The 18,135-nt window shown below is 51.1% G+C and overlaps 2 protein-coding genes across 4 annotated transcripts; one reads left to right on the top strand and one right to left on the bottom strand.

Moving 5' to 3' along the window:
- The first annotated feature begins 245 nt into the window (after positions 1-245).
- Positions 246-1,568, top strand: C16H1orf74 (chromosome 16 C1orf74 homolog). Its single transcript, XM_056361528.1, has one exon. The coding sequence runs from the start codon at positions 415-417 to the stop codon at positions 1,252-1,254; it is 840 nt and encodes a 279-aa protein (XP_056217503.1). The 5' UTR covers positions 246-414; the 3' UTR covers positions 1,255-1,568.
- A 582-nt stretch (positions 1,569-2,150) lies between these two features.
- Positions 2,151-18,112, bottom strand: TRAF3IP3 (TRAF3 interacting protein 3). 3 transcript variants are annotated; one of them, XM_056361521.1, is made up of 16 exons: positions 17,621-18,112; positions 14,457-14,815; positions 13,047-13,161; positions 12,461-12,518; positions 12,215-12,239; positions 11,760-11,789; positions 11,419-11,514; positions 7,283-7,354; positions 6,875-7,015; positions 6,043-6,171; positions 5,691-5,826; positions 4,851-4,913; positions 4,710-4,769; positions 4,008-4,156; positions 2,589-2,861; positions 2,151-2,415 (listed from the first exon to the last, which is right to left on the bottom strand). In XM_056361521.1, the coding sequence occupies exons 2-16, from the start codon at positions 14,757-14,759 to the stop codon at positions 2,332-2,334; spliced, it is 1,734 nt and encodes a 577-aa protein (XP_056217496.1). In that variant the 5' UTR covers positions 14,760-14,815; positions 17,621-18,112; the 3' UTR covers positions 2,151-2,331. The 3 variants fall into 3 exon arrangements, with proteins under 3 accessions (XP_056217496.1, XP_056217498.1, XP_056217497.1); XM_056361523.1 differs by having other exon boundaries at positions 2,589-2,702; XM_056361522.1 differs by lacking the exon at positions 17,621-18,112 and adding an exon at positions 17,299-17,511.
- Between the last annotated feature and the right edge of the window lie 23 nt (positions 18,113-18,135).

Below are 18,135 nucleotides of genomic sequence, written 5' to 3'. Positions count from 1 at the left end.
TGCCCCGCCGTGCCTCGTCGCTTCTCCAAGCTCTGGCTTAAGTGGTGGCAGCGGCCTGGTCCCACACCGCGCTGGCCTTGTCACAGAGGCCGCAGGGGCCCGGAGCTGCCCAGGGCGGGCGGCTCGGCCAGGGCCTAGGCCCGGGCGGAGCGGAGCGGCCCTGCCGGGCGGGACCGGGACAAAGCGGCGCAGACCTGCCGGGCGGGACCCGCACCGGGGCAGAGCGGAGCGGCCCTGCCTGGCGGGCCCGGCGCCGGGGCCCGGGCGGAACCGACACCAGGGTCGGAGCCGGGGCGGAGCGTCCCTCCCGGGCGGGACCCAGCCGCTCCGCCCCGGACCACCGCCCACGCCAGCGCCGAGCCCGACCCGGAAGCGCTGGGGCCGGCGGTGCGTTCCCGTCGGCGCAGGGCGGCCATGGGCCCGGCGGCCGGGGCGGAGGCGGAGGCCCTGGCGGGCAGCGGCCTGTCGGCGCCGCGGCTGGTGGCGGCGGCGCGGGAGGAGCTGGGGGCCGGGGCCCGGCGGCGGTTGCCGGCAGGCCGCGCCCTGCAGCTGGCCGGGGAGGTGCTGGCGGTGGCGGCGGGGCTGAAGCCGGCCTTGCTGTACGACTGCGGCGCGGCGGGCCCCGCCGAGCTGCGGCGGTACCTGGCGCGGCTGAGGGAGGCCGGGCTGGCCCCGGGCCGCCTCCACTTGCTGGGCGCGGAGGGCGCGGCCCTGGTGCTGCACCCGGGCCTGGCCCGGCGGAGGCTGGCGGCCGTGCTGCGTGCCCGCCCGGCGCCCTTCATGGATGTCTCGGCGGGGCGGCGGTGCCCGGCCCTCTGCGGCCCCGCGGAGGCCGAGGCCATCAGGGGCCACCTTGCCACCCTCCTGGCACACCTAGGGGCTGCTGAGGCCGCCAGCGCCGGCCCCGTGTCCTCCAGCGAAGTTGTCCCCGCGGGCTGGAACCTCTGCACCATCGTTGGGGTGCTGCTGGGCTACCCGGCGGCCTACGCCTTCTCTATGGAGGAAGACACCGAGAACTGCCTGGCGCTGACGCCGCTGAGGGTGTTCACGGTCCAGGCCTCCTGCCCCAGGATAAGGGACGGTCTCAGGGTCCAGATCTACTCCTTCAGCATCCCGGAGAGCCTCTGCATGGAGCTGAAGGAGGTGCTGGACGCCTGGTGCGAGGAGCTGAAGGAAGCCTTCAGAGCACAGAGTGACTTTGTAGGACTCTGCATTTCCAGCGAGGTGGTGTCTCTTCCAGCAGTTGCCTTGTAGAACTCAGACTCTTTGGCCTTTCTCACTCGCATCAGGAAGTGAGGCGAGGCATCTGGCTCCCCGTGTGCACGGCCCACTGAGGCTCCTGCCAGAGGCCCCTGAGCACCAAGGGCCGACCTCTGATGATCTCGGGCCCCCGACCTTGTAGGCCAGTTGCAAATCAAATACGTGTACTTGCCAGAAGAGCAGCGTGTGGATGTCCGCGCTCAGAGCTGCTCTGCAGCCTGGATCCTGGCTGTGGTGAGCATCATGTAACCTCAGGGTATGTTTATTTGCTGCCGACAGCTGAGGATTAATAAAAAAATCAAACACCGTGTTATTTTAGATTTGTGGAGTTTTTTGTAGGCTCCATATCATTTACTACTAGTGCGAGGTGGTGTCACACACTGCCTTGTAGCTAAGCCTGTGCTTGAACCAGGGCCATAAAACCTGCACAGTGCAGCTTCTAAAGGGGCTTAAAACCCCTGTCTCCGTTGAACTAATGTGGTGCTGGCAGTGGAAGGGAGGCAGACATGGCTGCAGGGACATTTGGCCACGAGGCAGGCCAGACGAACAGTAGGGTGAACTGGGAAAATTGCTCAGGAGAGGTAGTGTGCGGGGGAGTATGAGGGGGCTGTGCTAAAAAGCCTCCCTGAGCTGTCAGGTACCAGTAGGGGTGGCCCAGGGTCAAATACCTCCCATTTAGGGAGGCAATAAATAAAGGGAGAGAATTTTGTAGTCCTCTCAGCTGCTGGGCATGAAAACGGGGGAGGCTGGATCCCAAGGGCAGGGGGTGCCCCCTCCCTCCTGCCCCGCGTGAGCCCCAGCAGCGGCAGCTGGAGTGGCTTTGTCCCTCAGCAACACAGGGACTGGCAGCGCAACCTTCAACTGGAGCCAAGTAACTAAGGCAGCCGAGGGAAGGGGTGATCTCCCAGCTTTTATTGGAGCCGCAGGGGTTTGTCTGGAGTGAGACCAGGTCAGGACATGAACCAAACATGTAACTACAAAACAGCAGAGTGTGCGCTGCAGCGAGGGCACGTTTCTGTTGGTGAAGCACAAGTCAGTTCCTGCAGTGAAGTCAGTCATTGAGAAGGTACTTCATGGTCTGTAACTTGCGAGGAAGGTGGCTATAGCCATTGCTATCATTGCCACCAGGAGAGGGATCCAGTGACCGTGCTGTCTCTGCAAGAAGCAGCAAGTGTTACTAGGAAATTAGTGGGAAGAGGAAACTTCTCATCCCAAGCAAACATGTCATTCATCTTTCCACACTGCACAAATAAATGGGAATTTTTCCCAGACCGATCTGCAGCCCCGGTCTGAAAGTACTGAGAGCTGGGGTGAGGAACGCCTCCCACCTTTCCCTGCTTGCTCTGGAAGCGGTTGAGCTCATCCCGGCACTGGCGCAGCCTGGTCAGGCAGGAGCGGTACTCCTCGCTCAGGGCCTCCAGCTCGGAGCGCAGCTCTGCGCACTGCAAGCACAGCAAGGGTCCGTTAGCAGGAGGGATCCCCTCGCTTTTGTACACACCGAGACTGGCGGGACTCCCGCAGCAGCTGCAGCGCTTCGCCTGCGCATGGGTGCTGCAGCAACAGGGGATTTTCGCTTCTGCTACCTGTATGTCCGTGTGTACCTACAGGGGACAGAGCAGAACTCAGTGTTACTGGGAATGTGGTGACAAAGGCAATGCCTGGTCTGTTACCATCCCATGACCTGCTTGGCTTAGTTGCCGTCTTCCACATCACATGGGAGAAAGAAGCAATAATTATTTTTATGACTGTAGAAGCATGCAGGTCAGGAAGAAGATGTGGAGTGCAAACTCATGGCAGGGTTTACCTCTTATTCTGAAATTCAATATGCATTTCACCAACTGTGAGAGCAATTGCAGAGTCCTTTAAACACTCCAAGACATGGGACAGATGCCTTCATTGCGCTGCACAACAAAACCCAGGGAGCACCTTTTATCCTGAAGGGCCGTGCAGCATGAGACCCTGCTGCCTTCCTCGTGCGTGAGCAGCAGCTGTGGAAGGAGGCGGCAAGGGCCAACGCGGGGGCAGCTGCCCCACACCCAGCTGTTCCCTTTTGCTGTGATTGTGCTTTACAAAATCCCTTCCGCAGGTGATACTGGGTGATGCTTGATGTAGGTGGTGCACTCACTGGCACGGGTTAGTAGGACAAGCTCTTCTCCCATGTGGCTCTAAGCTCTGCTAAAGTAAGTTATAAATCCTTTTTTGTAAATCCTTGCTGAGTAATGCTGTAAGAACTGCGGGGCTGTTGGTTGGCTGAAGGCATGGTTAGATGGGAAAGAACATGTATGAGGTCTGAAAGCCTTGAATTTTTTGCAGCCCGGTTGGAAGGGCGTTACTTTTGTTAGTAGTCCCTTCCTGTTATTTGCAAGGCTTTTGTTTTCCTCCTCTCCTTCCTTTGTGCTCAGGGTTTCAGCTCTTAAAAGCGTGGCTTTAGCTTTTTCTCCGTGAGACTGTTGACTCCTGTCTGTGAGAGCAGAAATGGGTTTGTATGGGGAGGGCCCTACTGCCACGGCCCCGGGTGCCAGGCTACTGGTGCCCTCCCCTTGCATGGAGATGCTACATTAGGGGTTTAGGTAAGGCTGGTACCAGGATAAAAATTCAGCAGAGAGAATCCTTACAGGAGATAGCAAGCTTAGGCTACTTCCAGGAGCTTTTGCGTGATGTGTTGTGCTTCTGCTGGAGCACTTGCACCAGCAGCTCGCTCCCTGGCAGGTAACTCAGTCCCAGTTGTGATTCAGTGACTTCCTCACCTCGTTCTCCTTTGCTGTAAGTTGGGATGTCCTTTTCTGCATCTCATCCGTCAGATTTTCTTCTCCCTCCTCCTCTGGCTGCTCTAATAGAGTGTCTGTTTTTTCCTTGGCAGGAGTGAGAGGTGGGGTCTGCGTGGTGAAAACCTGGTCTAGAAAAGAGTCAGGCTTCTGATGAGAAACAGGTCCAGGCTTTGAGTTTGCTTTAGATCTTGTTTACCCAGCGCAGTTTAAAGATAACATTTGTGTGCTATGCACGCAGCAGAGGACACAGGAGCAGAGTTAATTATCACAGTTCTGGCTCTGCTGTAGCTGCAAGTTAATCATCTTCAGAACAATATTTCTAAGCAGTTGCCAGAAATGGAGGGAAGGGAGAGTTAAAATGCCTTTTATTACTTCCCCCCCCCCCCCCCCCCCAAGTACAGCTGTAATTGCAGTTATAAACTGGAATGTATTTTGTTTGGAAAAAAACCGGGTGTAGCCACTGAAGCAGAATTTGCAATTAAATCGATTTATTTTTTTAAAGTGTTTGCATCATAAATACACTTACATTTTAATGTTAACTAGCAAAATCTAGTAACTTGCTTTGTGCAGCTTTAAAATAATCCTTTATTCTAAACCAATGCAGACTTCTTCTAGAGTCAGGTCTAATGTTCCCGTGGCCAGTGAGAAGAGTGCTAGGTGGGAGTTACAAAGTGTGCTGACCTTGCCTTTGCACCGCCGCCTCCAGGGTCTTCTGTTCCTTCCTCTGGTTCTCTATCAAGTCTGTGAATGCAAAAAGCTGCTTGTTATCTTCCGCATCGCTAATGCAGGCCTCTTACTCTGCACATCTTTTGTGTTACTTACCGTGCAAGTGGCTGATTGTTGCCTCTAGCATTACCTTCTGATTTTGTTCTTTTTGCAATTTATCTGAAATGGAAGGAAAATCGAGGCTGGGGTAAATCTCTGTGTATCTCTATGCAAGGATGGCAGCTTTCCCCTTCTATATGTGTGTAAAATGGAGTGGATATTACTGAACTTTCCTCTCGGAAGGGATGTGATCTTTTAAATTTTTTTTAGCTGTTAATTGCCTTTCCAGCTTTGGCAGCTGTTTCTAGTGTGCCTTACATTCTATTAATATATGGCTTATTTTAAAGCTGCTTGTGTGAGGCCTGTTATGAAAACAGAACTACCACCCATTTACTTTTCCTTGTGTTTTCAAATAGCCATGTGAAGTATGTGTGAGTTTCCTTGCCTTTATCTGAATTGGTGCTTTGGGAGCTATTAGCAGATACTTACAAGCTGGTAATCCCTAGCACCAGGCAGCAGCCCCTCAGACAGTAAGGGGCACCAGTGGGCTTGCATTGCTGGGTTTGATGGGTCTGATAAGGATGCAAAAGTCCTCATCAAAGCTGAGGACTCCTCTTTGATTTTTTTTTTTTTTTGAGGTCTCCCATTCCATCCTTTCTTCTAGAAGAGTCACTTGACTTTTTTTGAAGTCCTTGAATCTAGTTAGAAACAACTTTAGGAACCCTTTGGAAACCAGAAGCTTGCTTGGCAAGATGAGGTGTGCAGTACGTTCAGAGAGAGCGAGCCTTCTGCCTGTGTGTGTGTACTTGGCTTTGCACCAGGACTTTAAGAGTAATTTCGTTATATACTCTGTTGGTCTGGAGAATGGAGCCCCCCGCCATCCCCAGCAGACAGTACCTTCGATGGTGCTGATGTGCTCGGCCTTGAGGTGGTTGTCCTCCCGCAGGGTGCTGGCTTGCTGACGGAGCGCGGTGTGCTCACTCTGCAGGCTGCGCAGAGCTTGCTGGAGCTGCTCCTTCTGCGTGGCCGCTCGCTGGGGGCGAGAAGGGCCCCAGCATCAGCCCAGCCCTGGGCAGCCCGTGGGCCAGCCAGCTGTCTGGCAAGGAAAGGTGGCCACGAGCTGAGAACCGAGTTGTGCTTGGTCAACAGGGACTTATGATCTAGTGATCTCAACCTGGGGGCTTCCCTACTTTGCAAATGGGAAAATGTGAGCTCCCGTGGATGCTGTTCCTGCGGGGAACTGGCGTACCTGCAGTTCGCTTTGCAAAACGTGGAAGCTGTTTTCCAGCTCGGTGTGCGCCTTGGTCATTTCGGCTTTGAGCGTAGTGTAGTGCTCCTTCCAGAAGGCAAGGTCCTCTCTCGTCGCTGCCAGGCTTCTCTAGGGAAGAAGGCAAGGACCCTCGGGTGGGCTGTGACCCATGGCCGAGTGGCACTGTGCCAGACTGCCCTGAAAGCCATCCTCGGGGCTGGGGCATCGCTGCCTGTGCATCAGGGCCACGATAACCCGCGTGGGGCTGATGCCATCTGATGGCCAGAGCGAATGTGGGCAGAGGCTTTGCTGTGGGGCTGAGCTCCTGTGCTGCCAGGAGGATTTAGAAGCCTGGTAGTATCTGGGATAAGATTTACTTGTTTTTCTAAAAATACCAGTTATCCTGTAGGTCAAAGCAAATGGCTACCTCTTGGGGAACATCCATTTTCATATGAAAGAGCATCTCCAGAGGAGGCACCTCTGGAGACCTTGTCCCCAGATGTCTGTGTGTGGCTTGTCACTCCCTCTGTGTGTGCAGTGCAGAGGATGGGCCAAAGGGATGGTGGAGGGAGAAGGGATTACTGTTAAAACTGTCAAACAACAGTGTATTTCCCCAGTTGTGTGCTGGTTTTATAACCTGATGCGTGGCTCACAAAATGAGCCCAGGTTATCACTAAACTGCTTTGGACTTTGCTCAGTAGCTAAAAAATGGTATTTTTGCATCTTTGTTGCTAATAACAAGCTAGTCCTTGCCTTTCCCTGAAATGTGGGGGCTCTTTGTCACTGTTGGGACTTGCTTAAAGCAAAGCCAGGTGTAAAACATGTTGCTTACCTGAGAGTTTTGCAGCTGCTGCTCTGTTTGGAGTTTGTCCTCCAGCATCTTCTGAAGAGCCTCTTTTGCCTTCTGCTCGTAGGTCTGCTTCTGGTCCTCCATCTCTATCAGGATCTTCTTCACACACTCCTTTGAGTAACTCTTGAAAGGAAGCATTAAAGTACTTGAAGGGTCTCATCTGATGTATTCCTAATCCTGCTAAATTTGAAGATTAGCAAATCCAGAGTGTGTAAATGCTATTGCTGATTTGCTGTATAGCATTGCTTCAGCAAAGAGGAAAAATCGTTTTCAGATCCATATCTAATCAGATTGCTCTAGAAACTGAGACCCAACCTAATTACATGGTTTGGTATTTCATTTTGGTGCCTTTATTCTCCCATGTTTGTTTCTCAGTCAATCAGACATTACCTGGGTGCAAGCCTGCAGCTGATTTTCAAGCGCCCTTAGTTTACACTTTAGTTTATCTTCATTCAGCTGACCCTGGGGAAAAAACACAATTGAATTGATATGTGGAATCATGAACTATACAATAAGACCCCAGTATTTTGTTAGCTTGCGGTTTTGATCCCCTTTCTCACTCCATCTGTAATAGTGTGGTCAAAGTCTTTTCAATGCTCAGAGCTCAAATAAACCTTCACCATCTCAGAATAAATGGGATATGGGGGAAGTAAAACTTCTATGCATTGAAAAATTCTCCTGAGGCAGTTCTACTGGTTGCTGGGTGCAGGTATGTGCAGCGAGATGAGAAGTTAAGAGCAAGGGGATTTCAGGTTCGTCTGGACAGGTCTGGCAGAAGCCTAGCTGCCGCCTGTCCCCATGTGCAGCCCTCTTCCCTGGCTGGTGGTTCCTCCTTGCAGCGCTCCTTGCCTAAAGCTCCAGCTGGTGCTAAGGTCTTGTCTTGCTGGTTCCCTTAGGAAATAGGTTGGGTCTGCATTGCAACATCTAGCAGTTGGGCAGGGGGATAGAGGACAACAGCGATGATTCATTTTCCTTATTATAATCTCCTCTCGGTGTTAGTCAGGCTTCTTGGGTTTTGTGAAACCAAACTGCATGCAAATTCAGATAAAATTTCTAGCAAAGAGTTCATGTAGGCTGTTTTTCCACCACCAGTACTGAGAACGCTGGTATCCTCTCAGCTTACTGCTGTTTGAAGTCAAGCCTGTGAAAACAACCCCTTGATGCTGCAGGAATGGCTGTTAGACCCAAGCAAAACCAGATTCTCTGGCGTCTTAGCACTGTTTACATTTGCACAGAAGTTTACGTTCCCAAAGACCAAATCTTCCCAGTTCAGTTGTTGATACAAAGAACTGAAGGCTCTGTCCTCTTAGAGTAGGTGGAGTTTTGAGAAGTATTTTCATACATGAAATATTATGCCTAGTTTTTCCTCTGCAGTGTAATTTATTCTGCTCTCTGCAAAGGTTCACGTTGGATGGCGGTGGCGTTACGGCTGTTGTGCACAGATGTAAATGACTGTGCAAAGTACAAGGCGACAGAGCACTGGGCCCTTCCTACGCTTTAGAGCAGAAATGTGCTGGTGAACTCCTTTCATGGAGATGCAGCTTATAAATTGGCAAAAACATATAGTGTAAAGATTTCTCTAAATGGCATAAGCTGTCTGTTAGGGCTGTTAGCAGAACAGCATGGCAGTGAGGAGTGACTGCATGTGTGCGTATATGTGGGAGGGGATAAGAAATTATGCTTCTGACCAGTAAAGTTATGAGCAAATCTCGATCAAGCGCTTATATTGAAGATTACCTACATGAAAGGGGTGGCTTAAAAAACCCCCAAAAACCCAAACACCCCCCACCCCAAACAAAATAAATAAATAAAAAAACCCCAAAACACACACACAACCCCCCCAAACAGAAACCCCCACAAAACCACAAAAAACCAAACCCAAAACAAACAAACAAACCAACCCCAAACCAACCAACCAAAACAACAGCAAAAAACCCTCTGCCAGCCACCACTGTCAGATGGTGGTAGCTTTTCCTCTCTTTGCAGTGGCTCTGGTGACACTGTTTGAACGCTACCTGGGGATCCCTGCACTGAGCCTCACTGGAGCGCACAAAGACACCGATTTTAAAGCAAGGCGGAGAAAGGGACTAGGGCTAATGTGCTCAAAAATACGCCCACTCTTGCAAATATAGTATTTGAATCCTGTGCAGCCCTCTCCTTCAGAGAGTCAGAGGTTACCTGAATGGGCAGCTCCAAAACCTCTCCCAAACTCTTCTGCGTTTCTCTACTGCTGTCATTTAAAGTGCCATGTAAGTATTTTAAATTGGTTTTGGCTGACGGCCGTAGTGTTTTGGTTGTTCTGTGATCAGTGAATTCTCTGATACTCCTTCCCTTAATCATATTAAATAGTTGGTTTAAAGCAGTAACAATCAATGCTGTTTCTGGAAGGCTTCCAGTTTGCCCAAACACAATGCTGGCGCTAGAAAAAGAACTAGTAGCGATGCACTGGAAAAGACAAAGAGCTTAAACTTTACAGAGCTGCGAGGGACTCCCAAAAGTCAGGCTCAGCTTCAGAGGTCAGGAGGGGAAGAATAATATATTAAAGTAGCGATTTTCTTCTGTATTAAGAGTAATTAATTTCAAGCTGTTCTCTTCTTAATTATAATCGAGACTTACTTAGCTTCCTTCATCTGGCTGCCTTTTTGAATCAACTAAGCAAATTTTACCACAGATGGGGGATTTAAGGTACAGACCTGTAGTAGGAAGGTCTCCCTAACCCAGAAGTAAAATCATGGGAGGGGGGAGGAACTGAATGCTTTATCCCTTCAGTTTAATGACACCGCCGTCCTCCTGCGGAGTATTCACTTGCTCCATCAAGACAGAAGCACCCATGAACACAAGCAGCGCCTCAAAAATTACTCTGGGGCTGTTTCAAGAGCTACTGCCGTAGCGTTCACATGTGTGCAATAGCATTTCTTTGAAACCCAAAATATTAGAAAGGATTAAAAAGCTGCTGCAACAAACATTCAGCATCTTGCCTCAGCCTGCAAGTGGGCAACCAAGCCTCAGTTTCCACAGCACAGGGTTAAGGTATAGGACCTGTCCATACCTCCCCTTGCCAGCACCTCCTGGAGCAGCCCCTTGCCCCTGCCCGCAGCTACCAGGAGACTCCCTCCGAGCAGACAGCAGCTGCCTTGCTTGCCCTGTTGTCTCCATTGCCAGCGGCAAGTTAATTTTTAGTCTGCCAAAAGGCTGAATGCAAGATGCAGCAGCAAAGTCTCTCTTCTGCAGCAGAGATAGCAAGAAGCAAAGTGCACCCACCTGTTTCTAATCTGAGGTTTCATGGCTACTTCCTGCAGAGTGTGTCAGGGTGTTTTTTCCTGCTCATATTATATTTGAAGAAGCAAGCGAAGGCGGAAGTTTCTAACCACAGAACATCTAACGCAAGTTTTTTGTACTATCTCACCCAATCATTCGCTTTTCTGCCCCAACAGAACTTTCAAACTGCTTTTTTAATGGCACAATGAACTTTAAATTAATGTTTGATTTAATAATCCTTTGTAAAACACTATATATATTGCATAAAATGCATCACCTTAATTTTACCCCCTGATAACAAAAAATTTTTCCCTTGGTCCTTGTTCAACACTGCCCAGAGGATTTTCTTTGAGCTGCAGGGAAACAGGTTGATGAAGGGCCATGATTCCACAGTGCACTTAAGGCTAAGCAGGCGTGTGAGAGCATCGTGGTACTGAGTCCCTCGACCTGTGTTTGGGGCCCAGGACCCATCTCTGAAAGGGACAGGGGCAGTGGTGTGTTCGGAGGATGTCCCTGCGCATCCCAGTGAGGAGCACACTGGTGGCTGGCAGCTTGGCAGGAGCTGCGTGTGCTGGGCGGGTGGGTTAGCTGTTGTGTGCTCAGGTTAAGAAACCGTCTGCCTTTTCCCCCATCCAGTACTTGGGTGCACCGGTTTGGTGCACCTAAAATTTTTAGGGGGGGGAGGGGGAAGGAAAAAATAAATTGGTTCAAGATACTTGAAACTTGTTTTGACTAGGAAAGAAAACTTGGTGGAAGATGGTTGTTTGGGTTTATTCTGATTATTTGCTTCCATTTACATGCTTCTGTTCTTTATTTAAGAACAAGTGGGAAAGGCGAGTATAAACAACCCAAACCTTACAGGAGAAACGGGTTTTACATTTCCTGTTGATCTGAGAGCAAAGTACTTTTGTAACTATTTTTAGGGCACAAAAGGGAAAACTTCAAGCAAAGCGACCCCCTAACTTCTGAGTTTATATTCAACCCTCCCTAAAAGGAAAGGCGATAGCAAGGAAAGAGGCAGAGCAAACAGCTTCTCGTGGGGAACGGTTCTGCGTGGTGTCTTCCCTGTGAGGTGACAACGTTGCGTTTAAAACCTGTAACGTTTCCATGCCTGTAGAGGCACCGAAGCTGGGCAGAGATAGAGCTTGGCTCCGAGCGAGGAGGGGAGACATGTGGGGTGCTCCTGCTTCTGCACACAAGCCCCCTCCCATCGAGGCAAAACCTCCCCCCAGCACCAGCAGGAATTGCCTCCTGCAGCTCTCTGGTACCTGCCAGGATTTTTCTGATGCTTGCAGCAGCGTGGAGAAAAGCTCCTGCAAAATTACCATCTTCTGCTTGAGCAGCAGCTCGCGGTGCAGGGCCTCCTGTGGGGAAGAGAGAGCTGGTCAGCGGGGACCCTCTGCTCCCCTCTGGCTCGGGCCCAGGGCTTGGGCCACTCGGGGGGTTTCGGGCAGGTCTTTGAATTCAGTGGCTTATCTGTAGGTTTTCTTGGCCACATTGAAATCTGGTGTGTAACACCCATTTGGTTAATAATAATTAAAAACAAGGTATTGCTGTGCTTGCCCAAGACCTGTTTTCCCAGTGGGTACTTCACATATTTGGTACCTACCTTCAGGTAGTTGGACAGCTGCACGATTTCCTGAAAGGGAAAGGGCAAATGTTGGAAAAGGATGGGGTTGTTTCAGTTTGGAAACATTTTATGAGCTGGCTACAAAATCCAAATATTTTGAAGTACAGCTGAAGTTGACAGGCTGTGTCTGGGTGGAGGAGCAGAGCCTGCTGGGGATTCGTTTGCTTTGTCCAGGGAAGCAAAAATATTTTCTGCAGCAGCGTACAGCATTGGGGTTATGGCATCTTTGCCACGCAGTGTATCAAATCAGGGCAGGGACTGAATGAGAACAGTTGATATCCATGGGACAGGAGTGCCTTTTTCTCCTATGGGAGCAGTGTCATTATTTTTGAAACTATAGAAATTTAGCACTAGTCAGTGTCCCAGTCAGAAATTTTAGAAACTGATTTCATTTGCAGGAGTTCAAGGTTAGTTGTTATCTGTATTTTCCTTACCTTATTTAAAACTGCTATTCCACAACTAAAAAAAAAAAAAAATATTGTGTTACTGAAGTACGGGGATGCAGGGGTTTGCAGCAGTCCATGGCTCTGGACACCAGCTGCTCGCCCCCAGCCCCAGCAGAGTGCAGGTGTTTGCCCAGCCAAAGCCGGTGCTGGGGTGAAGCGCGTTTGGGCATCGGGGGCCGCTGCCCTGCGGTATCTGAATTCACAGCCCAGGGAGCTGGGGGAGGACCGGCTTACTCTGTCTGCTGGCTTGAGTCTTTCACTCCTGCGCCTGGGTTTGTAAGGGTCTGGGTTCCTGTGAAAGCAGAGCGAAAGGACGTGAATGATCCCTGCCCTGTCTGAGGGGCCGTGATGTTCTTCTGTTTGGGTGTCTCTCTCTGCTCTCAGACGGCATTGCATCTAGGATGGAGAGCAGTTCTTTAAACAGTGCCCAGTAATGTAGCGCAATAGGGACAAGAGGCAGAGTCCTGCTCAGATGGACAGAGAAGTAGAAGTTAAGTAACCCTGCTGACTGAAGCTAGCCCCCAGACCCCTGAATAGTCTGGGGTGCTTACAGGGAAGTTGTAGGGCAGAGCATTGCTCAGCAGCACTGGTGGTTAAGCTGTGAGCTGGGCTTGTTTATTCCTCCACAGGAAAAATAGTCTTAACACCTGCAGTCTGCAAGGGAAACTCCAACCAGGATGGTAAAGCTTAGCACAGGTGTGGGGCTGCTGACAGGGGAGCTCGTGTTAGGGGGGAGCCACCAGCTCGATGGAGGCTTAGAGGTGGGAGGGAAACGTGGCAGCTGCTGCTGTGCCGGGAAACCCGAGCATCCCTCACCTACCTTGGGTGTTCATGGAGGCACCTTGCCTGGGGACAGCTTCTGCCGAAATGCCGAGGGGGACACTGAGGCTGAGCGGGGGGTGTGCAGGAAGGAACGTGGGGCAGCTCCATGGGTGCTGGAACAAGAGGGCAAGCGCGAGTCAGCATCTCACAGCCCATTCTGGAGAGGAATGGAGGGGAAGGGGCTGTGGCTGGGCCAGGCTTTGTACCTGCAGTGACCTGTGGGTGAAAAACATCCAGGAGATGCCAAGAAACCATGGCAAATCCATGAGGACCTGCTGCTTTTGCTGCAGCAGCTCTAGAGCTCTGTGGGGAAGTGGAGGAAACCTGCTGGCTTCTGTGGGGGTGGGGCACACACACCCCAGAACAGGACAAGGAACCTCCTCAAAGTGTCTTGAGCTGTTTTTGGAAAAGTTGAGGACTCATGGTGGCAGTGGGCTGGGTCCCTGGGTCAGGTCTCTGCTAACTCTTTGGCCTCCTTGGAGCAGAGGTACCTGTTCTGCAGCGCTTCCCCCCAGGGCTGGGGAGCAGAGTGCTCACCCCCTCGCCCCTCTGCACGCCCCCCAGCCTCTTGCCCCTGGCTACCTCTGCAAAACCAAACAGGGGAAGGTGCCGTGCATGGGCCGTGTGCATGTAAATGCTTGTTCCAGATTCCTGCTGTCTAGCGGGTGATTAAACCCGGTGAACCAAGCGGCAACAGGAGGCAGGTAATTGCTGTGCACGCTCCTGTGCTGCGAAGGGAGCTTGAGGGTGTGCCTGTGTTAAGTCATCTCGCGTTCCACCATCCCTGCTCACGTAGCTTTGTGAAGCCTCTAGGATGAACTTGCAATGTACCGGGAAAATTGTTTGTTTTGCATGGGGATACCAATTTGGAAGGAAATCTGTTTGGCTCTCAGGTTGGGGTGTTTTGCGCTGCATCATTCTATAGGTGATACTCGAGGTGGTGAGCCCTCTGGGTTACTGTGTTAGCTGTGCAGCACAGGGTAGGTAATGAGTACCAGGGAGTTGCCAAATTCCTGCACCCCTCCTGCTAACAGCAAAGGTGATGGAGGGAAGCCAGGTGTTTAGAGCTTAGTTTTCAAGGGTAAAAATAATTTGTGTAAGTGCAAAACTGTAGTCTAGTGGCTAGGATGTGGGGCTGTACTTGGAGAAACGGCAGAAAATCTCTTGTCTGGTTCAGGGTTTGGAAAACAGGAGAGGAGTATGCTGGGGGTGAGGTGACAGCATTTACCTGTTCCCAGCTCTGCGGTTTATAAGGAAATGCACGTTTTTGTTTGTGCATTCTCACTTACTGGCTGTACTGTGTTTGGATCCCAATGCTGTTGCGATCGTTGGACAGGTTGTGGATGCTTTAGTGGGTGCTAGCTGGAGCAGGCAGAGCAGTGAGCTGTGCTCCGGGGGCGGGCGTTACCTGGAGCAGGTCGGGTGGTCTTGACTCCACCTGTGAGGAGGGGTCCAGCGGGATGCATGCTTTAGGCTCGCGTCCCAGCAGTGTCTTTCCAGCATCGCTTGCCAGGTTTCTCCTTCTCAGGAATTCCTTTTCCCGAGGACTCTGCAACGGTTCCTCCACTCCCCTCCCGAGGCGCCGGCAGGTTGTCACATTGTTTCGCCGTCGCAGGGTCTCCCGCAACTCATGCCGCCGCTCGCACTTCTCATCGTAGCTCTCGCTCGGGCGCCTGTGCTGCAGCCGTGCCTTCTCAGGCTGGCTGATCATGTTGGGTGCAGATCTACTGGTGAGACGCCCCCTCTTTTGCTCTGGGGTCCTCTGCCCTGATGAAACCAAGGGAAAAGACGCGATCTGAGTGAAAACTAGTTATTTCTAAGATTAAGTGAATGTGCAGTATTGGACACTGATCCTGGAGTCTCGTGCAGTGGATGCAAGTGATGCTCCTGGAGAAATCTGTTGTCTGTGAACTTGTGTGTAAAACACACCACACTGCGCCTGCGCATCCCTCGGGTGGCTGCTGACCCAGGGGGTGCTGAGAACAGAATTTCCAACAGTTAACACAACCTCATGAAGCTGGCCTGATTACCAAGCAATGATGCTTCCACTGCTTCCCCTGAGAGAATTCCTTTCCTAATAAAATAAAATCCATCTGTTGTTCAAACAAATTCTTTTGTGCATACTTCTAGAGCTCTTTAGGCAACATAAAACCCAGGAAGAAAGATAGCTGCTATTTCTGCAGTAAACTTCTTCTAAGTGTGTTTTTCTTTTGCCCGGGTGTGGGTTTTTTTGTTTTTGGGGTTTTTTTTGATGGGCCCAAATATAGTGGTGCTGTGGTGTGACTTACTCTTCAAGCAGTTGCATTTTATTTCTTAGTAGTAGCTGCCTTTTCTGTGTGCCGACAGAGATCTGGAGCAATGGAAACCTTGTAGTGTTGTAGGGGTTGGGTGGGTTTTTTTGGTGGGGTTGGTTGGTTGGTTGCATTTTTTTAATGGACTGCCTGGCAAAGTCCCTGCAGGTCTGAGCACACCTGCTCTCTGACGGCCACAGCTGCAAAGTGCTTTTCTCCTGGTTGCTCCCTCCCTCCCCAGCTCTTGGGTCAGGTGCTGTGTACCACTTGACCCTCTGCTTGCCCGCCCTACGGGCTGCAGCCCTGGGTCTGCGTTAGCCAAGCTGTGACTTGGTCCCTTCACTGCAAATACAAGAGCGGTGACTGATCATTGCGATTTGGGATTAATTCATCGTTAAGCTGTGCTCAAGAACTGGGGGCACAGGCTCTCAATGGTACCAGGTTGCCTTGGGCACGAATTCTGCCTCTGTTTCTGTGGCCTGGCCAAAGGAGGAGCTCCTCCGTTTCAGCACTGCTCCACTGTCTGTGTGCATGACAGGGCATAGATATGAAACCGCCTCCCTCCCTCTGCACAGCTGCAAGCTGCCAGTGCATTGGTTTTTACTGTACTTTGGTCATATTGAGTGTATCGGGGCCTTTGCCTCTGCATCAGTCTAAGAGAAAGCTGAGCAATAACTTCTCATGACTGCTCCTCTTCTTTCCTCCCCTTGAGCAAAAGCCCTGTCCCCTTCTCTTCCTTTACCCCATCGGCAGGGAAGAGGCTCGTCACCCCCGTGCATATCCCATGAGCATTTCTCAGCGGGTGCCAAGCCCCAGGGGTCTCGGCCTGGGAGCTGCTGTGGCCGTGTCTGTTGTGGGGCTTTTCTCATATTTAGTAAATCATGTTAATGTAGGAAGAGGGGGGCGGAATTTTGTCTCAAACTGCAGGTTAAATATTCTCCAGTGTCAAACAAAACCGCCAAAACTTCATTGGTCTCATTCGGTCTCGAGCAATTAGGAAGTTGTTGAGTCTAATGGAAAAAAAAATGGGAACAAGTAAACCCCATTTACATAATACTTCCGTGCTTTTTAGTCTGCGTTAAAATCTGCTCCATAATTCTTTTTATTGTCCTTGTGCTGGCTCTGGTGTACTCAAAGCTCATCACTAGTGCACCTCTTCGCTGCAGGGGCTCCCTTTGGAAGGGGAGTGGCACTTTTGGGCCGTCAGCTCTTGCTCTGGGCAGGGAAGGTGCCTGCAACCCCCCCTGCCAGGACACTGCTCCCGGCGCTGCTCCACGGGGGTGGAGGCTTTGAGACCCCTGAAGCATGGCACTGCACTTCTGTTCATTTTTATTTGAATATTCTCCTCTTTGAATAGTTTCTGAAGCAGCTCTAATTTTAGCTTAATTTTTCTGAAGGATCCCAAAATTATTTCATTATTCAGGTGTTTCTTATTGTGATGTGCTTACAGCTAGAGGGGTATAAAAGGCTGAGCAAGTTGTTCCTGTGCAGCTTTCGTGTCCGTACCATAAGGATCCCTTTCCTTTTGGAGCACACGTGCTTTCCTTGGCCCGACAGGCAAGGCAAGGTCTGGCCAACAGCTTCACGCAGAGAAATGCAGGTTGGATGTATGCCAACAGCCCGCAACGTGCTCCCTTGAAGCTGGGTATGAAATCTGTAGCTTGTATCTGCAGTGAAACTTCTCCAAACTCTTCAGGGCGCTTGAAAAGCATTTTTCAACCAATTTTTTCTTAATTTTAGAAACTGTTCAATTGCATGTTCAATCCCAGACTCGGATGTCCTGCTCGCTTCCCACTCATCCAGCTTGTCCTGTTGGGAATAGCTGAGCCCCTCTCCCACCTGCACTGCCTCTGGCTGCCCAGCCTGTCCCAAGAGCAGCTGTTGTAATAGCCTCAGTTAACCAAAAAATGTGCTTTAAAGGAAGGTAAGGCTTAAAGAAATACACAGTCCATTACTCACCCCAAGCTGAGCAAACTGTTGAGGCCTTCTTGACAAGCTAATACTCTATTTCCGCCTTCTGTTACCCCAAACTACCCTCTCTAATTAAAAAACATGTCCTTTATCTTTGCTTGCCAAGCTGTTGCGCTTCTCGCTTCAAGGGAAACAAACAAAAAAAAAAAAAAATACTTCTTGCTGGTTCATGTTACAACCTCCTGGTGTCAATCCTGTCGGCTGAAAGCGGGGTGAAAAAAGAGGGGAAAAAGGTGGGTGCTGCTGCCTTGGGCGCGGCAGCCTCTGCGCCCCTCTACCCCTCGCCAGCCCCAGCGCTGCGGGCACTTACCTGGCCCGAGGGGTCCCGTCCTACCCTGTGAGCGCAGTGGAGGAGCCAGGGGTTATCAGGCACGAACACGCTCCAACTGTCATCTTCACGCCAACCACCTCATTTTGCTGCTCTCACTCTTTTTCTTGCTCTGTAAAACAGGAAACGTTGCAGCCGCAGCCGAGCCCCGGTTCCTGTCTCTGCTGACAGCCCGGCTGCGGGGCGCAGGGGCCTGCCTCGCAGGGGATTCGGGGTATCCTGGGACCCCAAGGTGTCTAGCTTCTCTCTACGCAGAGCTAGCAGTTATCTTTTGGGCCATCTGCCTTTACTAGTCTCCAACAGGCGGAGGTTGAGCGCTGGTTCGCAGAGCTGCTTGTGGCACTTGGTGACGGAGTCTCCCCGAGCTGCTTTGGGGTAGAGAAATCCAGACTTAGGGAAGTACAGTAATGCTATTATTTTAAGGCTTCTTGCAGATTGGAAAGGAAAAAAAGTGTGTATCGGCAGCTGAGGAGAGGTCATGTATGGCAGAAATTCAT

This window comes from Falco biarmicus, chromosome 16 (assembly GCF_023638135.1).
Source record: "Falco biarmicus isolate bFalBia1 chromosome 16, bFalBia1.pri, whole genome shotgun sequence".
NCBI lineage: Eukaryota > Metazoa > Chordata > Aves > Falconiformes > Falconidae > Falco > Falco biarmicus.
The sequence above is the reverse complement of the archived record's forward strand: the minus strand, read 5'-3'. Positions and strand labels throughout refer to the sequence as shown.